The following is a 23,002-nucleotide window of genomic DNA, read 5'->3' on the forward strand; positions in this document are numbered from 1 at the left end:
CAGAGATCTTTTTGTGCACAGCTGCGTTCTGGGACCTTAATTACCATTAGCTTTAGAAACGGGTATATATTCATTGGTACTCCTGAGGAGGACAGAGTCTGTCTAGTGTGTGATTTAAAAGAAATTGAAAATGAAATTCATTTTTTGTTTTACTGCCCATTATATGAAGAATTAAGACATGTATTATTTTGTAAAAATGACTGTCATCTGTGCTGACTTTTTCTGGTTGGAGGACTATGAAAAACTGGAATTTTGTTTTGGGAAAGGTGTTTTTGCTTTGGCAGACTTTTTATGCAAAGTGTGGGAAATAAGGCAGAATGTTTTATTTGTGTAAAAGAAAAAAAAGAAAAAAAGGGAACAACAACAAAACAAATCTGTTTCTTGTACACAATGCAATATTGAAGCAATGTCATGGTGTGTCCTGTAAGTCCATGTGGGCTGGGCGCCTTTGGTGCATGACACAAAAATAAAGAAATCTATCTATCTATACAGTAAAGATACTGTATCAGATATACAGTAAAGATATACAGATATACTTCTTTACCTCTGGAACTCCCTCCCCCCTGACATCAGAAACATGGACTCTATCACCATATTCCAAACCCACCTGTTTAGGCAGGCCTATATGACTCTGTGTGACCTCTGTGTCTTCTGCTGCAGGCTGTGTTCTGTTCTGCTTTTAACTGTGTTTTTGTACTGTTTTTTTAACCTGTACGGCGACCTTGAGTGCCCTGAAAGGCGCCTTATAAATAAAATGTATTATTATTACTTATTTTCGCCGTGAGCTTCGTCAGGAGCACCTGACGAAGCTCACGGCTAAAATAAAGAAATCTATCTATATCTATCAATAAAAAGGGCCTCAGTGGAGGAGAGGAGAGAATCACTCTGGGACCAGTACACACATTGTGTTTAACCCTCTAAGACCCAGCGTTGCTTTTTAGCAACAATTTTATTTTAATGAATTACTCATTAAAAAAATTCATTGCAATTTCAATGCCATTGGTCGTGATATTTGCATATAATTACCCCCCACGGAGGCTGAAATTCACACAAATTAAAAATGTCTGGACTCGATTTTGATTTTTTTTTTAACCTAAGACTTTTGACCTTTACCCTAATAAAAGTAGGTATAATAATTGTAATCTATGTTTTTTTTGTGATCATTAGAATGTCTAGAACATGTTTTATTCATTATTGTGAAAGATATCCCCCAAATGTAAATGATTCATTTATTATATTATTATATAATTATTATATAATTATTATACATTTTTCATCAAACTTTTTTTTTTTTTTTTTTACATATTTTTTAGTCTTAGTCCTAGTAGTACAAAGTAGTAGTAAGGTTGAAATCTATTTTTTGCAAGTACAAATTAAGAGAACTGCCCATAGACCCGAAGTCCCGTTAGTCCGAACATGCACTGCTCCCGTGCTTGCGGTTAGGGTTAGGGTTAGAGATAGGGATAGTAATTTCGGAACAATGAACCTTCTGACAAATTAATGCGGGTCTTAAGAGGGTTAAGGAATGTTTGGTCAAGGGTTATGGAAAGGAAGGCCTATAAGGAAAGGACTCACAGACAAATGGACGCCATGCAAAGAAGCACATGCTGCCCCTTTAGCACCCAGCTGGAAAGGGGACAAGGTGAATCTCTTTTTAAATGTCTATTTGGTCTGACCGGGTCTTATTCTTACAGTATATATGAATAGAGACGGCACCCTGAGGTCGAAATGGACATAGTGGCCGAATCTGGTATTGCAGCTCGAGCCAGCGCTGGTCCGTTGACTATCATTGCGCAACGTTCATGTGATTATTGGGGCCATGACGCGTGAACGAATGTTTCATACGTGATACGTGAACGCAGCACAAACGGCACAATGATAGTCAACGGACCAGCGCGTTCATGTGTTTGCAGGGGCCAATCCATCCCAGAATGCACTCTGTTCCTACACGGAAGGAGGAGTGAAATCGCCTCATGCGCTTTTGAGCAACTTAACCCATTCTGAACGGGAACCCATTTTGGTGTTAGCATCATGTTATGCTTTAGCTATTGAAAAATAGCAGATCTACAAGCTCGTAGCGCGCCACTCGCGAGCTTGTAGGTCTGCTGTTTTTGAAAAATCGAAGACACTTTTAGAATCTGATCTCAGGTCAGAATGGGTTAATAATTAAACTGTCAGGATGTAATGGACATTTTTAGAATCTGATCTCAGGTCAGAATGGGTTAATGCAAGTGGACGGGAGGAGAACTCGGGTGTCTTCTCTCTCTCTATTCATAAATATACTCTAAGGTCTTATTCTTGTGGTTTATTGTCTGAGGTTTATTGTGGTGGTTTTCTATTATGGCATTTTGATATAGTAGTTTTAAGCTATAGTATATATATTTATTTATTTTTTCGCACACTGCGACCGGATTACCAGTGGGGTGCCCCAGACGGTTATACGCCACCGCACTGGGTAAACCTATAGTATTATTGTATGGGATATATATGTAATTATAATATGGTTTATTGGAACTTGTTTGTTATGCTGATCAGGAGATGTTGGATAATGGATGTTTATTGTAAAATCTGAATCCCCCCCACCGCCCCCCCCTATTCCCCTCACTTATATGTTTCTTTTCCCTTTTTACCTCCTTTATGATGAATTCCTGTTCTGTTTTTTTAACTACATAGAAAGTGTCTATTTGTATGTCTCTAAATGTTTTGATGAATTGAACAATGTGGACCCTGTTGTAAACAAGTGTAATGCTTAATTGGGTCGTCCACTCACAGTTAACAGTCTTTGTATTGAGTTTGTGCTTGAAATGTAGCCTACTGTAATTCTACAAACTGTTAATAAATATTTCAATCAATCAATCAATATTGTATCTGATTTAGGATGCATTTTTATGCCTTAATTGTCTCTGGTCAGTTCTACGTTGATATAGGAATAAGAAATAAATAAGAAATAAATCAAAATCATCAGCTCAGTCTTCAACCTTTCACGGCCAGCTGGGTCTGCTATACATGATCACAATACATAATATCGATCAAACAAAACGAAAATACAAAACATGTAGAAATGCGCGGCCGCAGGTGAGCGTGTCCATTCAACAAAACAACACCACAGATACCAATCTAAACATAGAATACCTCGTTGGCCGCTTGTTGTGTAAAGATCGGTTCTTGAATTCTTCTTTCTTGCGTTGCTTAACCCATTCTGACCTGAGATCAGATTCATACGAGGTTTCCACTGGACACACACTGGTCAGATCAACCCATTCTGACCTGAGATCAGATTCTAAAAATGTCAGTCGTTCCTTAGATTTTTCAAAAATAGCAGACCTACAAGCTCGTATCGCGCCACTCGGTGGCGCGATATGAGCTTGTAGATCTGCTATTTTTCAATAGCTAAAGCATAACATGATGCTAACACCAAAATGGGTGCCCGCCCAGAATGGGTTAATGTTCTTGGAATGTCCTTTGAACAGTCTGCGTTAATTGGCTTAATTCAGACGTCTTTCTAATAACTTTAAACGGTTTGTGTATAACACACTAAACTGCAAGTGTGCTGCTGCTGCTGCTTCCTTCATGCAAACCGGAGTCAGAGTGAGTGAGTCAAGGTTTGTAGCACCTGGTGTGCAATGCCAGGCAATCAGGCCTCAATCAGGCCTCAATCAGGCCTCAATCAGGCCTCAATCAGTCCAGTGTAGCTATACTGACAGACAGGGAACTTTGTTCTGCCTCAGAGAGTTATCGTCACAATTTACAATTTAGGCATTTAGCAGACGCTCTTAACCCATTCTGACCTGAGATCAGATTCATACGAGGTTTCCACGGGACACACACTGGTCTGATTAACCCATTCTGACCTGAGATCAGATTCTAAAAATGTCAGTCGTTCTTCGAATTCTTCAAAAATAGCAGACCTACAAGCTCGTATCGCGCCACTCGGTGGCGCGATATGAGCTTGTAGATCTGCTATTTTTCAATAGCTAAAGCATAACATGATGCTAACACCAAAATGGGTGCCCGGTCAGAATGGGTTAATCCAGAGCGACTTACATTAGCCTAAGCAAGAACAAAAAGCACGGGGAATACATCACATAAAAACATTTATCATGAAACATGCGTCACCATCAAGTTTACATTTTTAACCTCATATGAAATCAATTATGAACCACATATTTATTGTATAGGCCTACACATCATGACGTTATTATGAATTACGCTTTATGAACTTATGACCATGAATTTTTGTATTTTAGCTTTTTTTTTTTGTAGTAGGCCTAGAAAGCATTTTAATAACAGCACTTACAGTTAGTTAGCACGATGAATGATTATATGAACACGTAACTCGAGAACTGTCCGCCCCACCGACTTCAAATTCGACACACGCGTTCCACACCCCCCACAGGGAGGGCAGTGCCCGGTGTCGTTCCACACCCCCACAGGGAGGGAGGGCAGTGCCCGGTGTCGTTCCACACCCCCACAGGGAGGGCAGTGCCCGGTGTCGTTCCACACCCCCACAGGGAGGGCAGTGCCCGGTGTCGTTCCACACCCCCACAGGGAGGGCAGTGCCCAGTGTCGTTCCACACCCCCCCACAGGGAGGGAGGGCAGTGCCCGGTGTCGTTCCACACCCCCCACAGGGAGGGCAGTGCCCGGTGTCGTTCCACACCCCCACAGGGAGGGCAGTGCCCGGTGTCGTTCCACACCCCCACAGGGAGGGAGGGCAGTGCCCGGTGTCGTTCCACACCCCCACAGGGAGGGCAGTGCCCGGTGTCGTTCCACACCCCCACAGGGAGGGCAGTGCCCGGTCATTTAGCCGGGGACCCCCTGGAACTCCCTCAAGGACCCCTGGGGGTCCCCGGACCCCACTTTGGGAACCAGTGCATTAACCCATTCAGGACGGGAACCACTTTTGGTGTTTTAAGCATTCATTATTATGCAGGGCATATCTCACAGCTAGAAGGTCCTGGGTTCGATTCCCGCTCGGGACGCTGTGGGCGCTGGCGGCGTGTTCCCTCCCTCCGCGTCATCAGTGCCCATACCCGAAGGCGGGGGTTGGCTAAAGGGCCTTTCTGTGTGGAGTTTGCATGTTCTCCCCGTCCCCTAGGGTAGGTACCCTCACATGTTCTCCCCGTGTCCCCTAGGGTAGGTACCCTCACATGTTCTCCCTGTGTCCCCTAGGGTAGGTACCCTCACATGTTCTCCCTGTGTCCCCTAGGGTAGGTACCCTCACATGCTCTCCCCGTGTCCCCTAGGGTAGGTGCCCTCACATGTTCTCCCCGTGTCCCCTAGGGTAGGTACCCTCACATGTTCTCCCCGTGTCCCCTAGGGTAGGTACCCTCACATGTTCTCCCTGTGTCCCCTAGGGTCCCTGTGTCCCTGGTACAACACATGTTCAGATGGGGGTCCCTGGTACAACACATGTTCAGATGGGGGTCCCTGGTACAACACATGTTCAGATGGGGGTCCCTGGTACAACACATGTTCAGATGGGGGTCCCTGGTACAACACATGTTCAGATGGGGGTCCCTGGTACAACACATGTTCAGATGGGGGTCCCTGGTACAACACATGTTCAGATGGGGGTCCCTGGTACAACACATGTTCAGATGGGGGTCCCTGGTACAACACATGTTCAGATGGGGGTCCCTGGTACAACACATGTTCAGATGGGGGTCCCACATGTTCAGGGGTCCTTGGGGTGGTCACAGGGGGTTCCAGGGGTCCTTGAGGGGGTTCCAGGGGTCCTTGGGCGGGTTCCAGGGGTCATTTGGGGGGTCTACAAGCTGCCTGTGAGCGGTGTGTGTGTGTGTGTGTACCACGGAATGCAATGATTTGATTGGCTGACGTTGTCATTATGATGCATGATGTCAGTCAAGAGCGCCGCTCACTTCACACAGGTGTGATTATTTGAATAACAATGAACATTGTATCAAAAACATATCTGGTCTTATCTGTCTGTCTCTCGTCATCATCATCATGATGTGGAGTAACCATGGCGACCTGATGTGAGCATAGAGACTATCTCTGCTCACACAGAAACACTGAGTCGCCAGGCGACACCAACCTGAACCCAACACATAGCGGTTCAGTGGACGTGGTCTGGAAGGTGTGCAGGTGGGTCAGAGTGTCCTCTGAGGACACGTCATAGAAGGACAGAGTCCCAGCGGGACGGTCCACATACAGTGCTACTCTGAAGACCCTGGTGAAGGGTCCAGAGACACGGACAGGGAGCTCAGTCTGCTTCCCATTGTGGCGGACATAGTAACGGGTACCAAAACGCTGCAGACTCCAGGACATGACACTGCCTCCAAGCAGACAGGAAGCACCAGATCCTTTCCTGCTGATTCTTCTGTCAGTCCCTGCTATCTCAACCCATCCACTGCACTCTACCTCAGAGTAGCAGCGTTCGCTCACACTCTCTGCAGTCAGAACCTGCTTCGGTCCATCAAACCTCTCTGTATGATCAGGATACGGATGACTCTGTCCCTCCACCGCTGTGACCTTCCTGTTGTCCTCAGACAGAGTGAGGCGACAGTGTGCTGTGTTTGTGTCCAGAGTGAGACGCTGGAAATCTGATGAGAAAACAACACAGTAAACATTAAATACATTATTCACTGACTGACACACACACACACACACACACACACACACACACACGAAGATGTGCACAGGCACACGCACGTACACACACACGGAGATGTGCACAGGCACACGCACGTACTGTACATGCACGTTGACACACACACATGAAGATGTGCACGGACACACGCACGTACATGCACGTACACGCACACACACACACACACACACGAAGATGTGCACAGGTACACGCACGTACACACACACATGCACGTACAAAACGAAGATGCGCACGGGCGCACACGCGTAAATGCACGTACACACACACACACACACACACACACACATATACACACGAATATGTGCACAGGCACACGCACATACAAAAAACACACACACACACACACACACACACACACACACACACACACACACACACACACACACACACACACACACACACACACACACACGAAGACGTGCACACACACATACACACACACGTTAACCCTTCATCGACCGGTGACTCTCAGGGCTCTGTACCATTGGTTCCCCAGTTCAGTTATGATTATTGTGGGGGGTCCCCAGTTCAGTTATGATTATTGTGGGGGGTCCCCAGTTCAGTTATGATTATTGTGGGGGGTCCCCAGTTCAGTTATGATTATTGTGGGGGGTCCCCAGTTCGTAGAGCGGCAGACAGACAGACAGACAGACAGACAGACAGACAGACACTCACATCTTGAAAGGAGTCGAGGATTAATCCAGTGATCTATCCAGTGTTCTCCTCCATGATTCACACTGTAGGAAGAAATGATAAAACATTTCTATTACCATTGAATGATACAGAGAGTATTAACATGCATCACTTCATTAAGACTCTTCAGCTCACATTCACCATTAAACATTTATTGAATAAAGCAGTGGTTCTCAAACAGTGGTCCGGGGACCACGAGTGGTCCTTAACCCATTTTGAACGGGAACCCATTTTGGTGTTAGCATCATGTCGTGCTTCAGCTATTTAAAAATAGCAGATCTACAAGCTCATAGCGCGCCACCGAGTGGCGCGCTACGAGCTTGTAGGTCTGCTATTTTTGAAAAATCAAAGAGCGACTGACATAGAAGAAATTTTTAAAATCTGATCTCAGGTCAGAATGGGTTAAGCATTATGTTATACTTTAGCTATTGAAAAATAGCAGATCTACAAGCTTATAATTGTTATTTTGATCAACGTTTGCCTGTTTCTCTACAACACAATATTGTTATATACGAAGGTTAGGAGATTTGGTCAGAAGTGTCTTTTAACCCATTTAAGCCTGACGTGGAAATAAAAACAATGTCTTCTAAATCCTGATAGTTTTCTGAAAAACCTTCTATATCGTCAGTGTTGCTCAGCCTTTTTCATGTCAAGAACCCACAGAATTATCTGTATTTTGCTGCGGACCCCCATCTGAAAATATGTTGTTTTAGGGATACCACAGAAGCAAAGATTTGAGTGAAAATGTTCGCTCTGAAAGAATATATTCAAAGATTTGCGCCGCATTCTAATGATTTAAAAATTATCAAATAGCAACAAATAAAACAGGCGCGCTATGAGCTTGTAGATCTGCTATTTTTCAATAGCTAAAGTATAACATAATGCTTAAAACACCAACAGGGATACTTTTAATTGGTTTCATATTTGTAAAGCCCACACACAGACGTACACTGTGTTCAATAGCACCGATTTATTGCAGAGAAAATAAAAACAGAGATAGGTTTGCATCCGACATACTAAAATATGTACACCCAAAACTGCTGAGTCAATCTAAGGTCGCCTTCACACCAGAAAGCTTTACTGCGATTAAAACCAATCCTGATGCACATTGTCGGAATGTGCGCTTCGTTTGGCAGGTGTGAAGCCTCATTCGAATCCTAATCAAAGAACCGCATTCTACTCCGCCAAAAAACAGGGGTTTCGCTTCGCTTCCAATCGCACTTTATTTGGATTCGGTGCAGGTGGGAATGAATCACATCAAATAAAGGAAATTAAGCAGACAATGTGGCGGATGAATGAGGAGTAAAGTTGGAGACGGAGGATATTCTTCGCAGCGAGATGTCCCGTTACCGTGAATAGACGTGATCGAATGAGGAGACCGAAAATATGGTCAGATGAGCACATTAAGTTAACTCATAAAAACACTGCAGTGTACAGAGCTGTCTGTCTGTCTGTCTGTCTGTCTGTCTGTCTGTCTGTCTGTCTGTCTGTCAGTCAACATGGAGGGCTGTCACTGTGTGCGGGGATCCAAGTGCTGGAGACTTTCTTCATATTGTTTAAATATAAATACTGCAAAATGAAGCCCATGCTTAAGCATGATCTATGAACTGTATAGCTAACATGGCATGTGCATAGTAGCATACTAATTTAATATGATGATCGGATAGCCTAATCTATAAGAGTTTGTAAACTAATTCCATTTAGGCCTGACCTATTTTTAACCAAGATGGATGGACACAGTCCAAGTCGACTCACTTGACAGTCTCCAGTCCAGCAGAGAGCAGCGTCTGCTCAGCATCTCCTCCTGGGTGGTTACAGCTGAGGTCCACATGCTTCAGATGGGAGGAGGGGTTGAGGGCTACAGCTGAAGCCAGAGAAGAACAGCCTTTCTCTGTGATCGCACAGCCTGACAACCTGCAGAGATATCCACACTTTAACAAACTGCTGTTGATGCTCCAGTACAGAGAAAACTCTATTTACCTCAGAGTCTGCAGTACAGATCCAAACAGAATAAAACTCTATTTACCTCAGAGTCTGCAGTACAGATCCACACAGAATAAAACTCTATTTACCTCAGAGTCTGCAGTACAGATCCACACAGAATAAAACTCTATTTACCTCAGAGTCTGCAGTACAGATCCACACAGAATAAAACTCTATTTACCTCAGAGTCTGCAGTACAGATCCACACAGAATAAAACTCTATTTACCTCAGAGTCTGCAGTACAGATCCACACAGAATAAAACTCTATTTACCTCAGAGTCTGCAGTACAGATCCACACAGAATAAAACTCTATTTACCTCAGAGTCTGCAGTACAGATCCACACAGAATAATTTACCCCAGAGTCTGCAGGTGACAATGTGGACTCTTCACTCCGGCACATAGAAGCTCAATTCCAGAGTCCTGCAGGTTGTTCAAAGTCAGGTCTAATTCTCTCAAATGGGAAGGATTGGAGGCGAGAGCCGAGGCCAGAACTTCACAGCTTCTCTTCGACAACCAGCAGTTCTTCAGACTAAATGAAGAATACAACCAGATGAGGAGGAGGGGGGGGGGGGGAGAGAGAGAGAGAGAGAGAGAGAGAGAGAGAGAGAGAGAGAGAGATTTTAAGACAAAGAAAATACATATTCCTGCCATACAATTTCCGTTGGCTCATGCAACATAAGTTTTCCACATAAAACCTTCTCTCCCACTGGGTTTTTAGATATGGATCCAAAGTTGATGTTTAGAAAGTTTTGTGCATTTTGATCAAACTGTCGGGGGCTGACCAGCCTGCGCGGGGGCTTACTGATGTCTAGTTACGCCCCTGATACTCAACACCAATTAAGAATTAACATTAATATAAATAACATTCAAAACTAGGGGATGACACTCTGACAGAACACATTAAACCACTCATAGTGTCATCAGAGCTGTTTAGTGTTTTACCCATTTTGACCTGAGATCAGATTAAAAAAATGTCTTCTACATCCTGACAGTTTTCTGAAAAAGCTATGTTTCTATGTCAGTCGTTCTTCGATTTTTCAAAAATAGCAGACCTACAAGCTCGTAGCGCGCCACTCGGTGGTGCGCTACGAGCTTGTAGTTCTGCTATTTTTCAATAGCTAAAGCATAACATAATGCTAACACTAAAAGGGGTTCCTGCCCAAAATGGGTTAAATGTAGTATCTCAGCATAAAGACTACATAGCCTACATTAGTCACTGTATCTTATCAATATTAAGGTCAGTGTGAGTTACCATGATATCAAACCTTATCCACACTTCAAATAAAGTACCACCTCCATAATAACTGCATTATAATCACTTACTATAACAGAACGTAACCAAATAAAAATAAAAATGGTAAATTAATCTGACCTGAGAATCTCCAGACAACAGTTTGGGCTCTTCAGTGCAGCACAGATGAGATCCACTCCGGAATCCTTCAAGACGTTTTCACTCAAGTCCAGTTCTCTCAAATGGGACGGATTGGAGCTGAGAGCTGAAGCCACAACGTCAATGTGTTCCTTCTGGAGGTGTTCCTTCTGGAGGTCACAGCCAGCAAGTCTGTAATTACAGATTAAATGTAAAATCAGAGATGATCAAAACAGAACAGACCACGTTCACTGTCAAAGAGGTTCCCTGTGGAGCTGTCTGAAATGTGTGTGTGTGTGTGTGTGTGTGTGTGTGTGTGTGTGTGTGTGTGTGTGTGTGTGGATACTTTTCTGACTAAGCAAATAAGAGGCATATTGAATTTAAATGTTCTCATAACATTCCACAGTTTTCATTTGATTGGAATACAAACATTAAATAATGAAAATAACAACTCGTTGCTGTTGCTCCACTCTGACAGTGAAGTGAAGAAATGTTCTGTCAACAGATGAACAGCCTGTACGACCGCATGACATTGTTAAATATTTTGGTTTTCTTAACAAAGTCCTCTGTGAACGCTAAGCAGACCTAATGCAAAATGCAACAATGTAAACATTTGGTCTTGATCCAGACCTTGTAAGCAAACGTTAGGTGTGAAAGGCACCTAAAATATCTTCAATCTAGTTCTTCAGACATTAGCAGGATGTCAGTAAGAACAGAGAACAGAGAAGTGGAAGATAGATGAAATCGTGGAACTTACATTTAAATGTATTAAGTAACGTGTAAACGTAATGACCAAGCTCATTGTTTAAAAGACCATCCTCTGTACAGTTCATGTTTAGAACGTTTTGTGCATTTTGATCAAACTGTCGGGGGCTGACCAGCCTGCGCGGGGGCTTACTGATGTCTAGTTACGCCCCTGATACTCAACACCAATTAAGAATTAACATTAATATAAATAACATTCAAAACTAGGGGATGACACTCTGACAGAACACATTAAACCACTCATAGTGTCATCAGAGCTGTTTAGTGTTTTACCCATTTTGACCTGAGATCAGATTAAAAAAATGTCTTCTACATCCTCGATTTTTCAAAAATAGCAGACCTACAAGCTCGTAGCGCGCCACTCGGTGGTGCGCTACGAGCTTGTAGTTCTGCTATTTTTCAATAGCTAAAGCATAACATAATGCTAACACTAAAAGGGGTTCCTGCCCAAAATGGGTTAAATGTAGTATCTCAGCATAAAGACTACATAGCCTACATTAGTCACTGTATCTTATCAATATTAAGGTCAGTGTGAGTTACCATGATATCAAACCTTATCCACACTTCAAATAAAGTACCACCTCCATAATAACTGCATTATAAATCGTGGAACTAACATTTAAATGTATTAAGTAACGTGTAAACGTAATGACCAAGCTCATTGTTTAAAAGACCATCCTCTGTACACCCCCTCACTAATGGTACGGTCCATTTCTCATTCGGTATAGTCTGTTTTCATTGTAGAATAACTAATGAGGACACTGGTAAATCTCTCTCTCTCTCACACACACACACACACACACACACACACACACACACACACACACACACACACACACACACACACACACACACACACACACACACACACACACACACACACACACACACACACACACACACACACACACACACACACACACACACTTTGAACCATTCATTCATAAATATGAAGTGACTGAACTGAATTGATGTAGTTTTAACTGAAATAATGTTCTCATTTGTCACAATGTGTACATGTGTTTATGTTTAAGTGGTGCAACCACTTCTACAACCAGCTCGCAAGTCCGTGTACCTGTTTGTTTGTGATGTACGTCAAATGAGCACGAGTGGTGTGCGCATGCGTGCGCGTGCAGCACTGGTGTGCACCCGCACCCGTGTGTGTAGTGCCGTGCATGTGCGCGTGCACCACTGGTGTGCGCACGCACCCGTGTGTGGACGTTGTTGCTACATAATTAGCGTCAATGCTAGCGACCTAAAATATAGCCATCCTTGCTCTAGAAAGCGCCAATGTTTCCATCTAGACCACCGGATTATCAGCAAAAACCTCCGAAAATCGCGCTAATGGACCAAACCATGGAGAGCTCCGTAGATTATGAGTTCTTCAGCTTTTAGAGAGGGGAGTTGCGCCACTTGGTTCACACAGGTGTGATTTTTAATGAATGAATGAATGAAAGCTGCTCTAACATGATTATATTCTTATGACTACTAACCTGGCCGTTTTGCAGTTCTTCACAGCTGGGACCAGTCTCCGTCGCCCCTCCAGTGATGTGTTGTATTTCTGCAGGTCCAACTCCTCCAGAACCTCCTCTGACATCTGCAGCATGGAGGCCAGAGCTGAACACTGGGGCACAGTGAGTTCCTTCCCTGAGCTGCTCTCTGACTCCAGGTACTGTTGGATCCCCCGACTGACTGACGGGTCGTTCATCTCCATCAGACAGTGGAAGATGTTGATACATCTGTCAGGAGAGGCATCACGATCATTCATCTCCTTCAGGTTGTCGATGACTCTATGGATCTCCTCTGGACTGTTCTCTGTCTGACCCAGCAGACCTCCTAACAGACTCTGGTTGGACTGCAGTGAGAGACCATGAAGGAAGCGGACAAAGAGGTCCAGTTGACCACTCTTACTCTTCAGGTTTTTCTTCATAGCAGCCTTCAGGAAGTCAGACAGCGAATTGTCCCTGTCTGAACCGTCACTGTCTGAACCGTCACTGTCTGAACCGTCACTGTCATCATCATCTCCCAGGAATGTCTTCAGGACCTCCGTGTTCTTCTGAGTGAAACAGTGGAACAGGTAGACTGCAGCCAGAAACTCCTGGAGGCTCAGATGAACGAAGCAGTAGACCGTTTGCTCGAAGAACGTGTCGTCTTCTTTGAAGAAGGTTGTGCAAAAGCCTGAGATCAGCAAGTCCTTGATCACATCAAGACCACACGCTTTCAGGTCTTTCTCATAGAAAATGATTCGTCCTTTGTCCAGTTGGTCAAACGCCAGGTTTCCCAGCCTCAGAAGAACGTTTCCTGCATCCTTTATGAGCTTCTCTTTGTCTGCCTTGCCTAGTGAATTCTTCATCTTCTCCCGCAGTGTCTCGCCCATCAGGAAGTGGCAGAACAGCTCAACCAGGGTTTTGGGCAGCTCTGTCATCCCTGTGTTCTTCATAACTCTAGCAAGGAACCAACAGAAGACTGGGATTTCACACATGGTGTGGAGGATCTTTGATTTCTGGATGCGTGAGTAGATTGAGCTGGCCTTGTTCTCATCACCGATGCTCTTCGTGAAGAACTCCTTCTTCTGGTCATCTTCGATGAACCCTCGTACTTCTGTCATCCTGCTAACAAACGCCTTAGGGATCTGATTGGATGCTGCAGGTCGTGAGGTTATCCAGATGCGAGCAGAGGGGAGCAGCTCTCCCTTGATGAGGTTTACAAGCAGATGTTCCACTGGGTAGGAATCCACCAAGTTCATGGGTCCAAAATCTGTTTCGAAATCGAACTGGGAAAAAAATTCATCAAATCCATCCATAACAATCATGACTTTGAAGGGGCTCTTGTTGTAGTCTACTGACTTCTGCAATTCATTAAAGATGTCATTAAGAATGTCTTCCTCAATGAATCTGGTTTCCATGATGCAGTGGTGAATTAGCTGTGCCAAACGAAACGTTTCCCCCTTGAGCATATTTAACTGGCGGAACTTGAGCGGGAACACGAGGTGTGGGTCTTGGGGGAAACATTTATTGGCCCAGTCAGACAGATATTTGTGCACGAGGAAAGTTTTTCCAATTCCTGCACAGCCAACGGTCAGCACTGTTCTTATGATTACTCCAGAACGGTCTTTGAACATTTCAATGAGTTGGATTAGGGTTCCCTCTCCTGCCTTCTTCATCTCCATCTGTCTGACCTCATGGTGGCTGTGGATGTCTGTGTTTTCAATGTCTACATTGTAGAGCCGGATGAAGATGTTTTCGAACACGACCATGAGCATTGTACCCAACCTTACACTCAGATATGTACTGCTCATGTTGCGTTGAAGCTGGTCTTCATACTCTGATGTTTTCTCCAACAGAGCTGTAGTGAACAAAGCACATTCCATCTTTAACAGCTTTTCCCAGCGAGAACATACCCCTCTCTGGTATGATGGTATTAGTAGTAGTAAATGGAGGCTATAAACACAGTGTATAGATGGTATTAGTAGTAGTAAATGGAGGCTATAAACAGTGTACAGATGGTATTAGTAGGACTGCATTTATTCTCAGAGGCTCTCTCTATGATTGCTGCCAATTAATCCTTCTACTAAACAGTTAGGAATCCTAAGCTAAGTATGTCCTTCTAGAAGTAGTGTTAGTGAACACAACTATAATAAATATCTTTGTCTAACTGTGAGGCACACACACACACACACACACACACACACACACACACACACACACACACACACACACACACACAACTTACTTCTCAGTTTGGCAGCTCTCTCTCGTCTTGCCTTCTCTTCTAAAGCTGAGATGTGAGACAGTGATTGGTTAGAGTGGAGACACATCATAGACATTAAGATAAACTTTTCATGCTTTCAATGAATTATGCAGTCAAACAAAGTGGACGTTACATCCACCTGGCACAACAAATACAATTAAGCGCCTTTTCTTTACTTTCTTACCTCGCAGCGCAGCAGAAGGATTCCATTCCTTGAGTTGTGGATACGTGTCGAGAACCTCTGGCTCTTTGAGAAGTGTAAGGAACTGAGATGAAGTTCCCTCTCCTCTACTAATCACTGTATCAATAAGCTCAATACAAACATCTTCTGGCTGCGCTGTATGCTTCAGTCTATTATAAACTCTGTCATCAATAATTCCCTCACACTGAGCATGCTGTAGAATGAGGAGATCTGATCTGAGCCACTTGATCAGTTTCAACTTGTTGGCCTTCAATATCTTCACAGACGAGCCCTAAAGAAATGAGTAGCAGGTATTGTTATTTTCAATATGCAACCAATTGTAACAATGGACCTTATTTTGAGCTGCTATTTGCCAGTAAACCAACCTGTAGAGAATCTCCGTGAGAGGAAGCCATGGTCTTCTCTGGATGAGGAACAGCTGTTGAACAAAGAAGAAATGTAACCTTTTCTCATTGGAAGGAGTGTAAACTCCACCTCATTGGACAGAACTCACTGGTCCTCATTCACAACGGCGTGTGCGCTCATGACGTGACGTTACGCGAGCGGAGTGTGAGCGGACAGGCATTTACGTGGATTCTCACATTGCGTGGGAATTCATGGCCATCTCCGTGAACTTGACGGTGACGTCGGTTGGTCGGAAACTCTGCCACATAGCTACGCCAGCTCTCATGGTAGTCTAAAGGCCATACGCTTGCGTAGAAGGCTTTAGTCTTCATGCTGAATCAATAAACAATTCCCAAATCTCAGATAAAACATGTAGGCATGTGTCCCCAACATTGGTCAGCACATAAAGAAATGATATAGCCTATATAAAGTATCACTTGTGTATGCCTATATGCATGCATTCTAGAGGCAATTAGTTTCCCATACAGAAACTGCCCCCGAGCCCGACACCTTTTTATTTATTTATTAGGATATTTCTAGCATGCATGCTTGCGCTTCACTCTCGGCGGGGGGGGGGGGGGGGCGGGGGCGGACAATCCAATCTGGGTGAAATTCACATTGTAAAATGAATATAACGGCACAGTGAGCCCGGCCCGGACAGAACACGGCCCGGCCCGACTGGCTTTTAGCTCTAATCAATGCATTCTATGGTTCACAGACATGCCGGTCTGACAGACAGACAGACAGCAGTCCACAATATGGCATCAGCGCGTGCAATTCGGCAAGTCATCGTTTTAAGCCAGCTCACGTTAATTCATTATAATATGGGCAACTGTAGCTGTGTAGGCTGTAGGGTACTGTAGCTGTGTAGGCTGTAGGCTACTGTAGCTGTGTAGGCTGTAGGCTACGGCCCGGCCCGACTGCAGGCTGTAGGCTACTATACATTGATCTCATCATGAGATCAATCAAGTTTGGTGCCAAATGTCCCGCAAATCATTTTAATATGACGACATCATGAAATTAACCTGCACTTACTGACAAAGAGAATATAGGCTACCCGCCGTATATGGTACATTTTAAATAGCTACAGTATATGCCTACGCGTCCATGATCAGAACAAATCCATTTGTTCACTGTTGTATATAATTTAAAGCTTGGGAATCCTGCAGGCTATGATGACGTATTTCGATATTTCCCGTTTGCCTTATATGGTGTAGAATGGGCGTGGATGTTCCATCTAACCAGGCGACACCAGGCCAATCGCTTGGGGAAAATGCGGAAAGGACACACTCGGCGATCCGCACAAATGAAGTGATTACACCGGCTTCCCCGAATAACCCGGGAGCTAAGCGTAGGTTGAGAGGACGGATTAATACGATATCATTACGCATCTGTTTACGCATCATTTCCACTGTAGCGTATTTCTCCTTTGTGACTGAGGACCACTGGGTCTAAATGTTGTGTAAACTCCACCTCAATGGACAGAACTCACTGGTCCTCATTCACAGAGGAGAAATACGCCACAGTGTAAAGGTGATGCGTAATGATATCGTATTCATCCGAACGATCAGCCGTGTTATTCAGGGTACCTGGTGTCAGGGGCGCAATAAGCTAGGGGACGGAGGGGACGAATCCCCTGCCAGCGTCACATTGGTCCCCCCCAAATGAGTTTGGGGGTCCCCCTCTGGCTTGGGGGTCCCCCCCTTTATCCCCCCTGGCTCCAAAGTTATCTTAGGAGTAATACTTGTGAAATCCTGCGTTCATAAACGCGATATATTTTGAAGGGTATATTTGATCCGATTCAATAGGTCAGCACTTTTGGTGTCACGCACAACTTTTGGTAACGTGTATTGACTAGATCGATAGGAGATGAATGAATATACTTTATCCTCTACTCTAGTACAGTGGTTCCCATCCCAAACCTTTTCGTGTCAAGGACCCCCAAATGGACACGTATTAGCCCTCAACCCGTTTAATTTCATGGACCCCGCTGCGTCCACATGACATGCCACAATTAAGGCGACAAGGGTCCATTTGGTTCCAAACTATCATGTAGCTGTACCCCCTGGAACTCACGGCTCAAGGACCTCTGGGGGTCCCCGGAGGGCCGGACCCCACTTTGGGATTTATATTATTATATTAGCCACTAATGAAAGCACAACTGTCAACACCAGGTAAAGTGCAACTACATATTTAAAACATGCGAACCCTCTCCTCTCCTGAAAACTGCCCAGGTGTTGTACATTTTATATAGAATAGGCTAACTTACATGAGGTCAGTGAGTTTTGACCTGTTTTAGGCGTTGCTGATAATGTGGTTAAACTTTTACGTTTTGAGACACATGGGAGGAGGAGGAATCACAGCCAGGTAATTCATAATAATAATAACTGTGCCAAAGCAGTTTTGTATGTGCATTGAGTCACTGGAACAACCTCTCTGTAATCCGACCCTAACCATAACCCCACGTTTTGGTGGTTAGACCCCCCCATCCCCCCCTCCCCTAGGGTGGTGGGGGGGACGGGGGGGACGGATATTTCGGAGGCGCCGCTTCGCGGCGCCGCTCTATATCCCCCCCTAGCGTTCGGTCAGTGTTGCGCCTCTGCCTGGTGTAATCACTTCATTTTTGCGGATCGCCCGGCGTATTTTTCCCCAAGCGATTGGCCTGGTGTCGCCTGGTTTGATGGAACATCCACGACCATTCTACACAATATAAGGCAACAGGAAATGTCGAAATACGTCTTGATAGCCTGCACAGATCAAGTTATACAACAGTGAACCACGATGAGCTTGTAGAACAGTTAATTTTGACAGGCGGTTTATTTTGACTCTGCCCGGACAGATCTTCAAGCAAACAGCGCGTGTTAAATGTAGGCCTATATAATTATAAGGAAACTTGCCAACTTGGCACGCACTGCTCCTTGTTAAATGTCAGAAAGTTAATAAGTTAACTGATGTTACAGTTACTTTCACATATTAGAAAGAATTTAATTTGTACTGTTCGCCACACGACCAAATGCTATATTACAACTCGGCAATGATAAAAGCCCTTAGCCTACTGATGAATTGCCATGCACTGCAGGGTTATAAAAAAAAAGAAAGAACAATTGCACACTCGCCTGCAGAGATACTTTTCTTTTTATCAGAGCTGCATTGATTCATGCGGGGAAGTCTGTCTTTTAGATTAATATCATCTCACTGTCAACTGTCTGAGTGCCATATATAGAATGGATTTGTTCTGATCATGGACACGTAGGCATATAGCTATTTAAAATGTCAACAGCGGGTAGCCTATATCCTCTTTGTCAGATGTAAGTGCAGGTTCATTTCATGATGTCGTCATATTAAAATGATTCGCGGGACACTTGGCACCAAACTTGATTGATCTCATGATGAGATCAATGTAGTAGCCTACAGCCTGCAGTCGGGCCGGGCCGTGTTCTGTTAAATTTCACCCAGATTGGACTCGGTTCAGCGGCAGCATGCTGTTGTCCGCCCCACACACACACACACACACACACACACACACACACACACACACACAGAGAACTGACTCACTAAACAACATTGGATTCTTACAGTGCAGAATGCAGATAAGTGTATATGTTCTTATTATAATTGTGTTTGTTTTTTAACATGCAGCGCGAGTCCGCGAGAGCCGATCTACAAGCTCACAACGCGTTGCACTGCGAGTAGAAGGCTGTGTCAAGTGAGCAGCGCAATTGCGCATGCAAATATCCTAATAAATAAATAAAAAGGTGTCGGGCTTGCATGCAGGGGCAGTTTCTGTATGGGACTCTAAGCTAACTTGCCTCTAGAATGCATGCATTTAGGCATACAAATGCACTCTGCTTTTATATATATTTCTTTTTTTTTATGTGCTGACCAATGTTGGGGACACATGCCTACATATTTTATCTGAGATTCGGGAACTATTTATTGATTCAGCATGAAGACTAAAGCCTTCTGAATAAAATTCTAGCAAGCGTAGGCTTCCTACCTACCGAGGTGGCGTAGATTCCTCCGCCACCTACTGAGGTGGCGTAGATTCCTCCGCCACCTACTGAGGTGGCGGACGATTTTGCGGAGTTTCCGACCAACCAACGTCAGCTTCAAGTTCACGGCCATGTCCATGAATTCCGAATTAATGTGGGAATCCACGTAAATGCCTGTCCGCTCACGTTACGTAACGTTATGAGCGTAAACGCTGTTGTGAATGAGGACCACAGAGTCTAAATGTTGTGTAAACTCCACATCAATGGACAGAACTCACCGAGTCTAAATGTTGTGTAAACTCCACCTCAATGGACAGAACTCACTGAGAGAGAGAGAGAGAGAGAGAGACAGAGAGACAGAGAGAGAAAGAGAGAAAGAGAGAGAGAGAGAGAGAGAGGGGGGGGGGGAGAGAGAGAGAGAGAGAGAGAGAGAGAGGTTGTGACAAAAGCACATTATTAATGTCGTTCTGCTTTATTTTCTGTGCATGTTATTTATTTTCAAAAAGAGCTATGTAACATGTGGGTTGTATGTTGTATGTAACATGTGGGTAACCGTTGTATGTTGTATGTAACATGTGGGTTGTATGTTGTATGTAACATGTGGGTTGTGAGAGTCTTATTCTTTCTTTATATTCATATTATGAAAGGTAACGGGGCTTGTACAAGTGTGATTGACAGGTGTCAGTGACTGATTGATGCCACCACCCAAGTTTACTAAGGTAGGAAGTGACACACGGGAGGAATCTCTCAAACTTGTTTACTTGTTTATTATATACCGGTATGAATATTACAACCCCTATCACACAGGAAAGTGTATTTATGAAACTAATAATTTAAATACTAAAATAGACGTGATAGACATGTATAAATAGGCCAAGCATGTAGGTATACAGGCACTGGCTGTGAATAAGGACAGTTTTTATAAAGTGATGCAAAGTGTCATGAATGGCAGACTCATCTCTTCAAAGTGCCATCCCATTTATTTCACAACAATGTGGAGCCCTTGCAGCCTCTCACCCTCAAGCACTTACAAGCTGACGTCACTAAAGTCAATGAGGGTCCAATCAGGGCTCAGCGTGGGAGGGAGGCAATTGGGATTGGGCCATAGTACCTTGTATATATACTCTAAGCATAGTACACGCATAATGTGGAAGTGACGTCAGATCGACTACACACAGCAAAACAAAAGGGAGCAGTGCACCCTATGAGTGCACCACCTTGTGGCACCAACTGGCACTGCATACTGCCTGTTACAACTTCCTCATAACTCACCCTGTAATAACATTAAACAGCCGTAAACGAACTTATCCTAAATTAACTCATATAGAACCTCTCCATTCCTTCATTCGTTCCGGTGAATGGGACTCATTCAACAATGACTCAAATTGAATCCATTATTTGAAACTATTAAACAAATAGCCTATATTATATATTCTTCCAAAACATTTGCTGGTATTAGAAAAAACAGGGCGTCAGAGAGAGACTCGCTGTAGGCCTGCTAACCAATGACCAAGTGTCGCGCCTCCATTACTGTGACAATATAGAGCTTTTTTAACAATTATTTGAACCAAAGATAATCTCTTACTCCACTTTTTAATAACAATAAAAAGGCAAAGTGAAAGTGAATAAACAGCAACGTTCGTTACCTCTGGCTGGTGTTTAAAGCGTGTACGTGTCTCTCTGCAGTGCAAGTTCCTCCTTCCTTCCTCAGTTTGATTTAGTTTAATTGTTTATAAAAAACAGATTTAAAGCAGTTTGTCTAGAGTTATAAAGGTTTGTGTCAGCAGCAGTGCAAGTTCCTCCTTCCTTCCTGCATGCAGTTTGATTTAGTTTAATTGTTTATAAAAACCAGATTTAAAGCAGTTTGTCTAGAGTTATAAGGTTTGCGTCAGCAGCAGAGTTCCTCCGTCCTTCCTCAAGACAAACCAAACACTGGTTTCCGCGTTTCAGACTATAGGACAGAGCACGGAGGAGGGTCTACTGCGGGAGGTTGGCTGTTGTGTGTGTGTGTGTGTGTGTGTGTGTGCCCCACACGTTTAGACACGTAATAATGTGAGCTCCCTTACAAACAGGAGGGAGAGAAAAACTAAAATAAAAAACGAATGCCTTAAAAAAAAATCACACCCGTGTGAACTGAGTGGTGCAACACCCCTCTCTCTCTCCCCCCCCCCCTCCTCCTCTCTCTCTCTCTCTCTCTCTCTCTCTCTCTCTCTCTCTCTCTCTCTCTCTCTCTCTCTCTCTCTCTGTTTCTGGCACAACAGCGCCCCTACTGGTACTCATAGTCATACTGGTGCCTTGGAGTCGCACCACTAAAAAGAAAAAAAAAACATTTCTAACGCCACAAATATCTTGATTGATTGATTGATTGATTGATTGAAGTATGTATTAACAGTTTGCCGAATGGATACATTTCACATGAAAGCACACCTACTGAAGAAATGTTTTTGTGTTTAAAAATGTAATTGTTTCTTTAATGACAAACTGTGCTGTCCTCTCATCTGGAGACTATACCTGTTCATGTTTCCACTAATCATCACTGTAGCAGATCCATGATGCAGTGATCCATGTGTTATGTCTACGTTGTGTCCATGTTATGTGAAATGTTGTTTTGTTGCAGTTTTTGTTTTGTTGGTTTTTTGTTGTTGTTGTTGTTGTTTGTTTCTTGTTTATCTAGGAATTGTAATTGTTTTGTATTGTTTTTTGTTGTTGTTGTTGTTGTTGTTGTTTGTTTCTTGTTTATCTAGGAATTGTATTGTTTTGTCTTGTTTTGTTTTGTCTGGTTGAATTGTTTGTAAAATGTCTTTATGTATGAAGTGTATTTTGTGAATTGCCCTTTGACCCCCTTGAAAACGAGATGGTTCATCTCAAGGGATTGTTCCTAATAAACCAGACCCATTTGAGCCACGGAACCACCGTTTGATGACATTTAGCCTCTCAGACCCATTTGAGCCACGGAACCACCGTCTGATGACATTTAGCCTCTCAGACCCATTTGAGCCACGGAACCACCGTTTGATGACATTTAGCCTCTCAGACCCATTTGAGCCACGGAACCACCGTCTGATGACATTTAGCCTCTCAGACCCATTTGAGCCACGGAACCACCGTCTGATGACATTTAGCCTCTCAGACCCATTTGAGCCACGGAACCACCGTCTGATGACATTTAGCCTCTCAGACCCATTTGAGCCACGGAACCACCGTCTGATGACATTTAGCCTCTCAGACC

At 43.9% G+C, this 23,002-nt stretch overlaps 1 protein-coding gene across 3 annotated transcripts; it reads right to left on the reverse strand.

Annotated features, from left to right (window-relative positions):
- Nucleotides 1-5,517: 5,517 nt before the first annotated feature.
- On the reverse strand, nucleotides 5,518-21,674 carry LOC308336782 (uncharacterized protein). Of its 3 annotated transcripts, XM_080794335.1 has the most exons (11): nucleotides 21,420-21,674; nucleotides 20,052-20,096; nucleotides 15,763-15,815; nucleotides 15,380-15,668; nucleotides 15,178-15,222; nucleotides 12,939-14,790; nucleotides 10,684-10,872; nucleotides 9,667-9,840; nucleotides 9,081-9,239; nucleotides 7,308-7,369; nucleotides 5,518-6,564 (listed from the first exon to the last, which is right to left on the reverse strand). In XM_080794335.1, exons 3-11 carry the CDS (start codon nucleotides 15,790-15,792, stop codon nucleotides 6,011-6,013), a joined length of 3,354 nt encoding a protein of 1,117 aa, XP_080650461.1. In that variant the 5' UTR covers nucleotides 15,793-15,815; nucleotides 20,052-20,096; nucleotides 21,420-21,674; the 3' UTR covers nucleotides 5,518-6,010. The 3 variants fall into 3 exon arrangements, with proteins under 3 accessions (XP_080650461.1, XP_080650460.1, XP_080650462.1); XM_080794334.1 differs by lacking the exon at nucleotides 20,052-20,096; XM_080794336.1 differs by lacking the exon at nucleotides 20,052-20,096 and having other exon boundaries at nucleotides 10,684-10,847; nucleotides 12,935-14,790.
- Nucleotides 21,675-23,002: the final 1,328 nt, after the last annotated feature.

The sequence above is a fragment of the Protomyctophum bolini genome, assembly GCF_963924005.1.
Source record: "Protomyctophum bolini genome assembly, chromosome: 21".
Taxonomy (NCBI): Eukaryota; Metazoa; Chordata; class Actinopteri; order Myctophiformes; family Myctophidae; genus Protomyctophum; species Protomyctophum bolini.

What these genes read in the sequence shown, in the direction of transcription:
- LOC308336782 (XM_080794334.1), bottom strand. Translation starts at nt 15,792, where the DNA reads ATGGCTTCCTCTCACGGAGATTCTCTACAG. An exon ending in TCCTTCTGCTGCGCTGCGAG is followed by an intron (nt 15,223 to 15,379) that starts GTAAGAAAGTAA and finishes CTCACATCTCAG; the next exon opens with CTTTAGAAGAGAAGGCAAGA. An exon ending in AAGAACTGCAAAACGGCCAG is followed by an intron (nt 10,873 to 12,938) that starts GTTAGTAGTCAT and finishes CTGTAATTACAG; the next exon opens with ACTTGCTGGCTGTGACCTCC.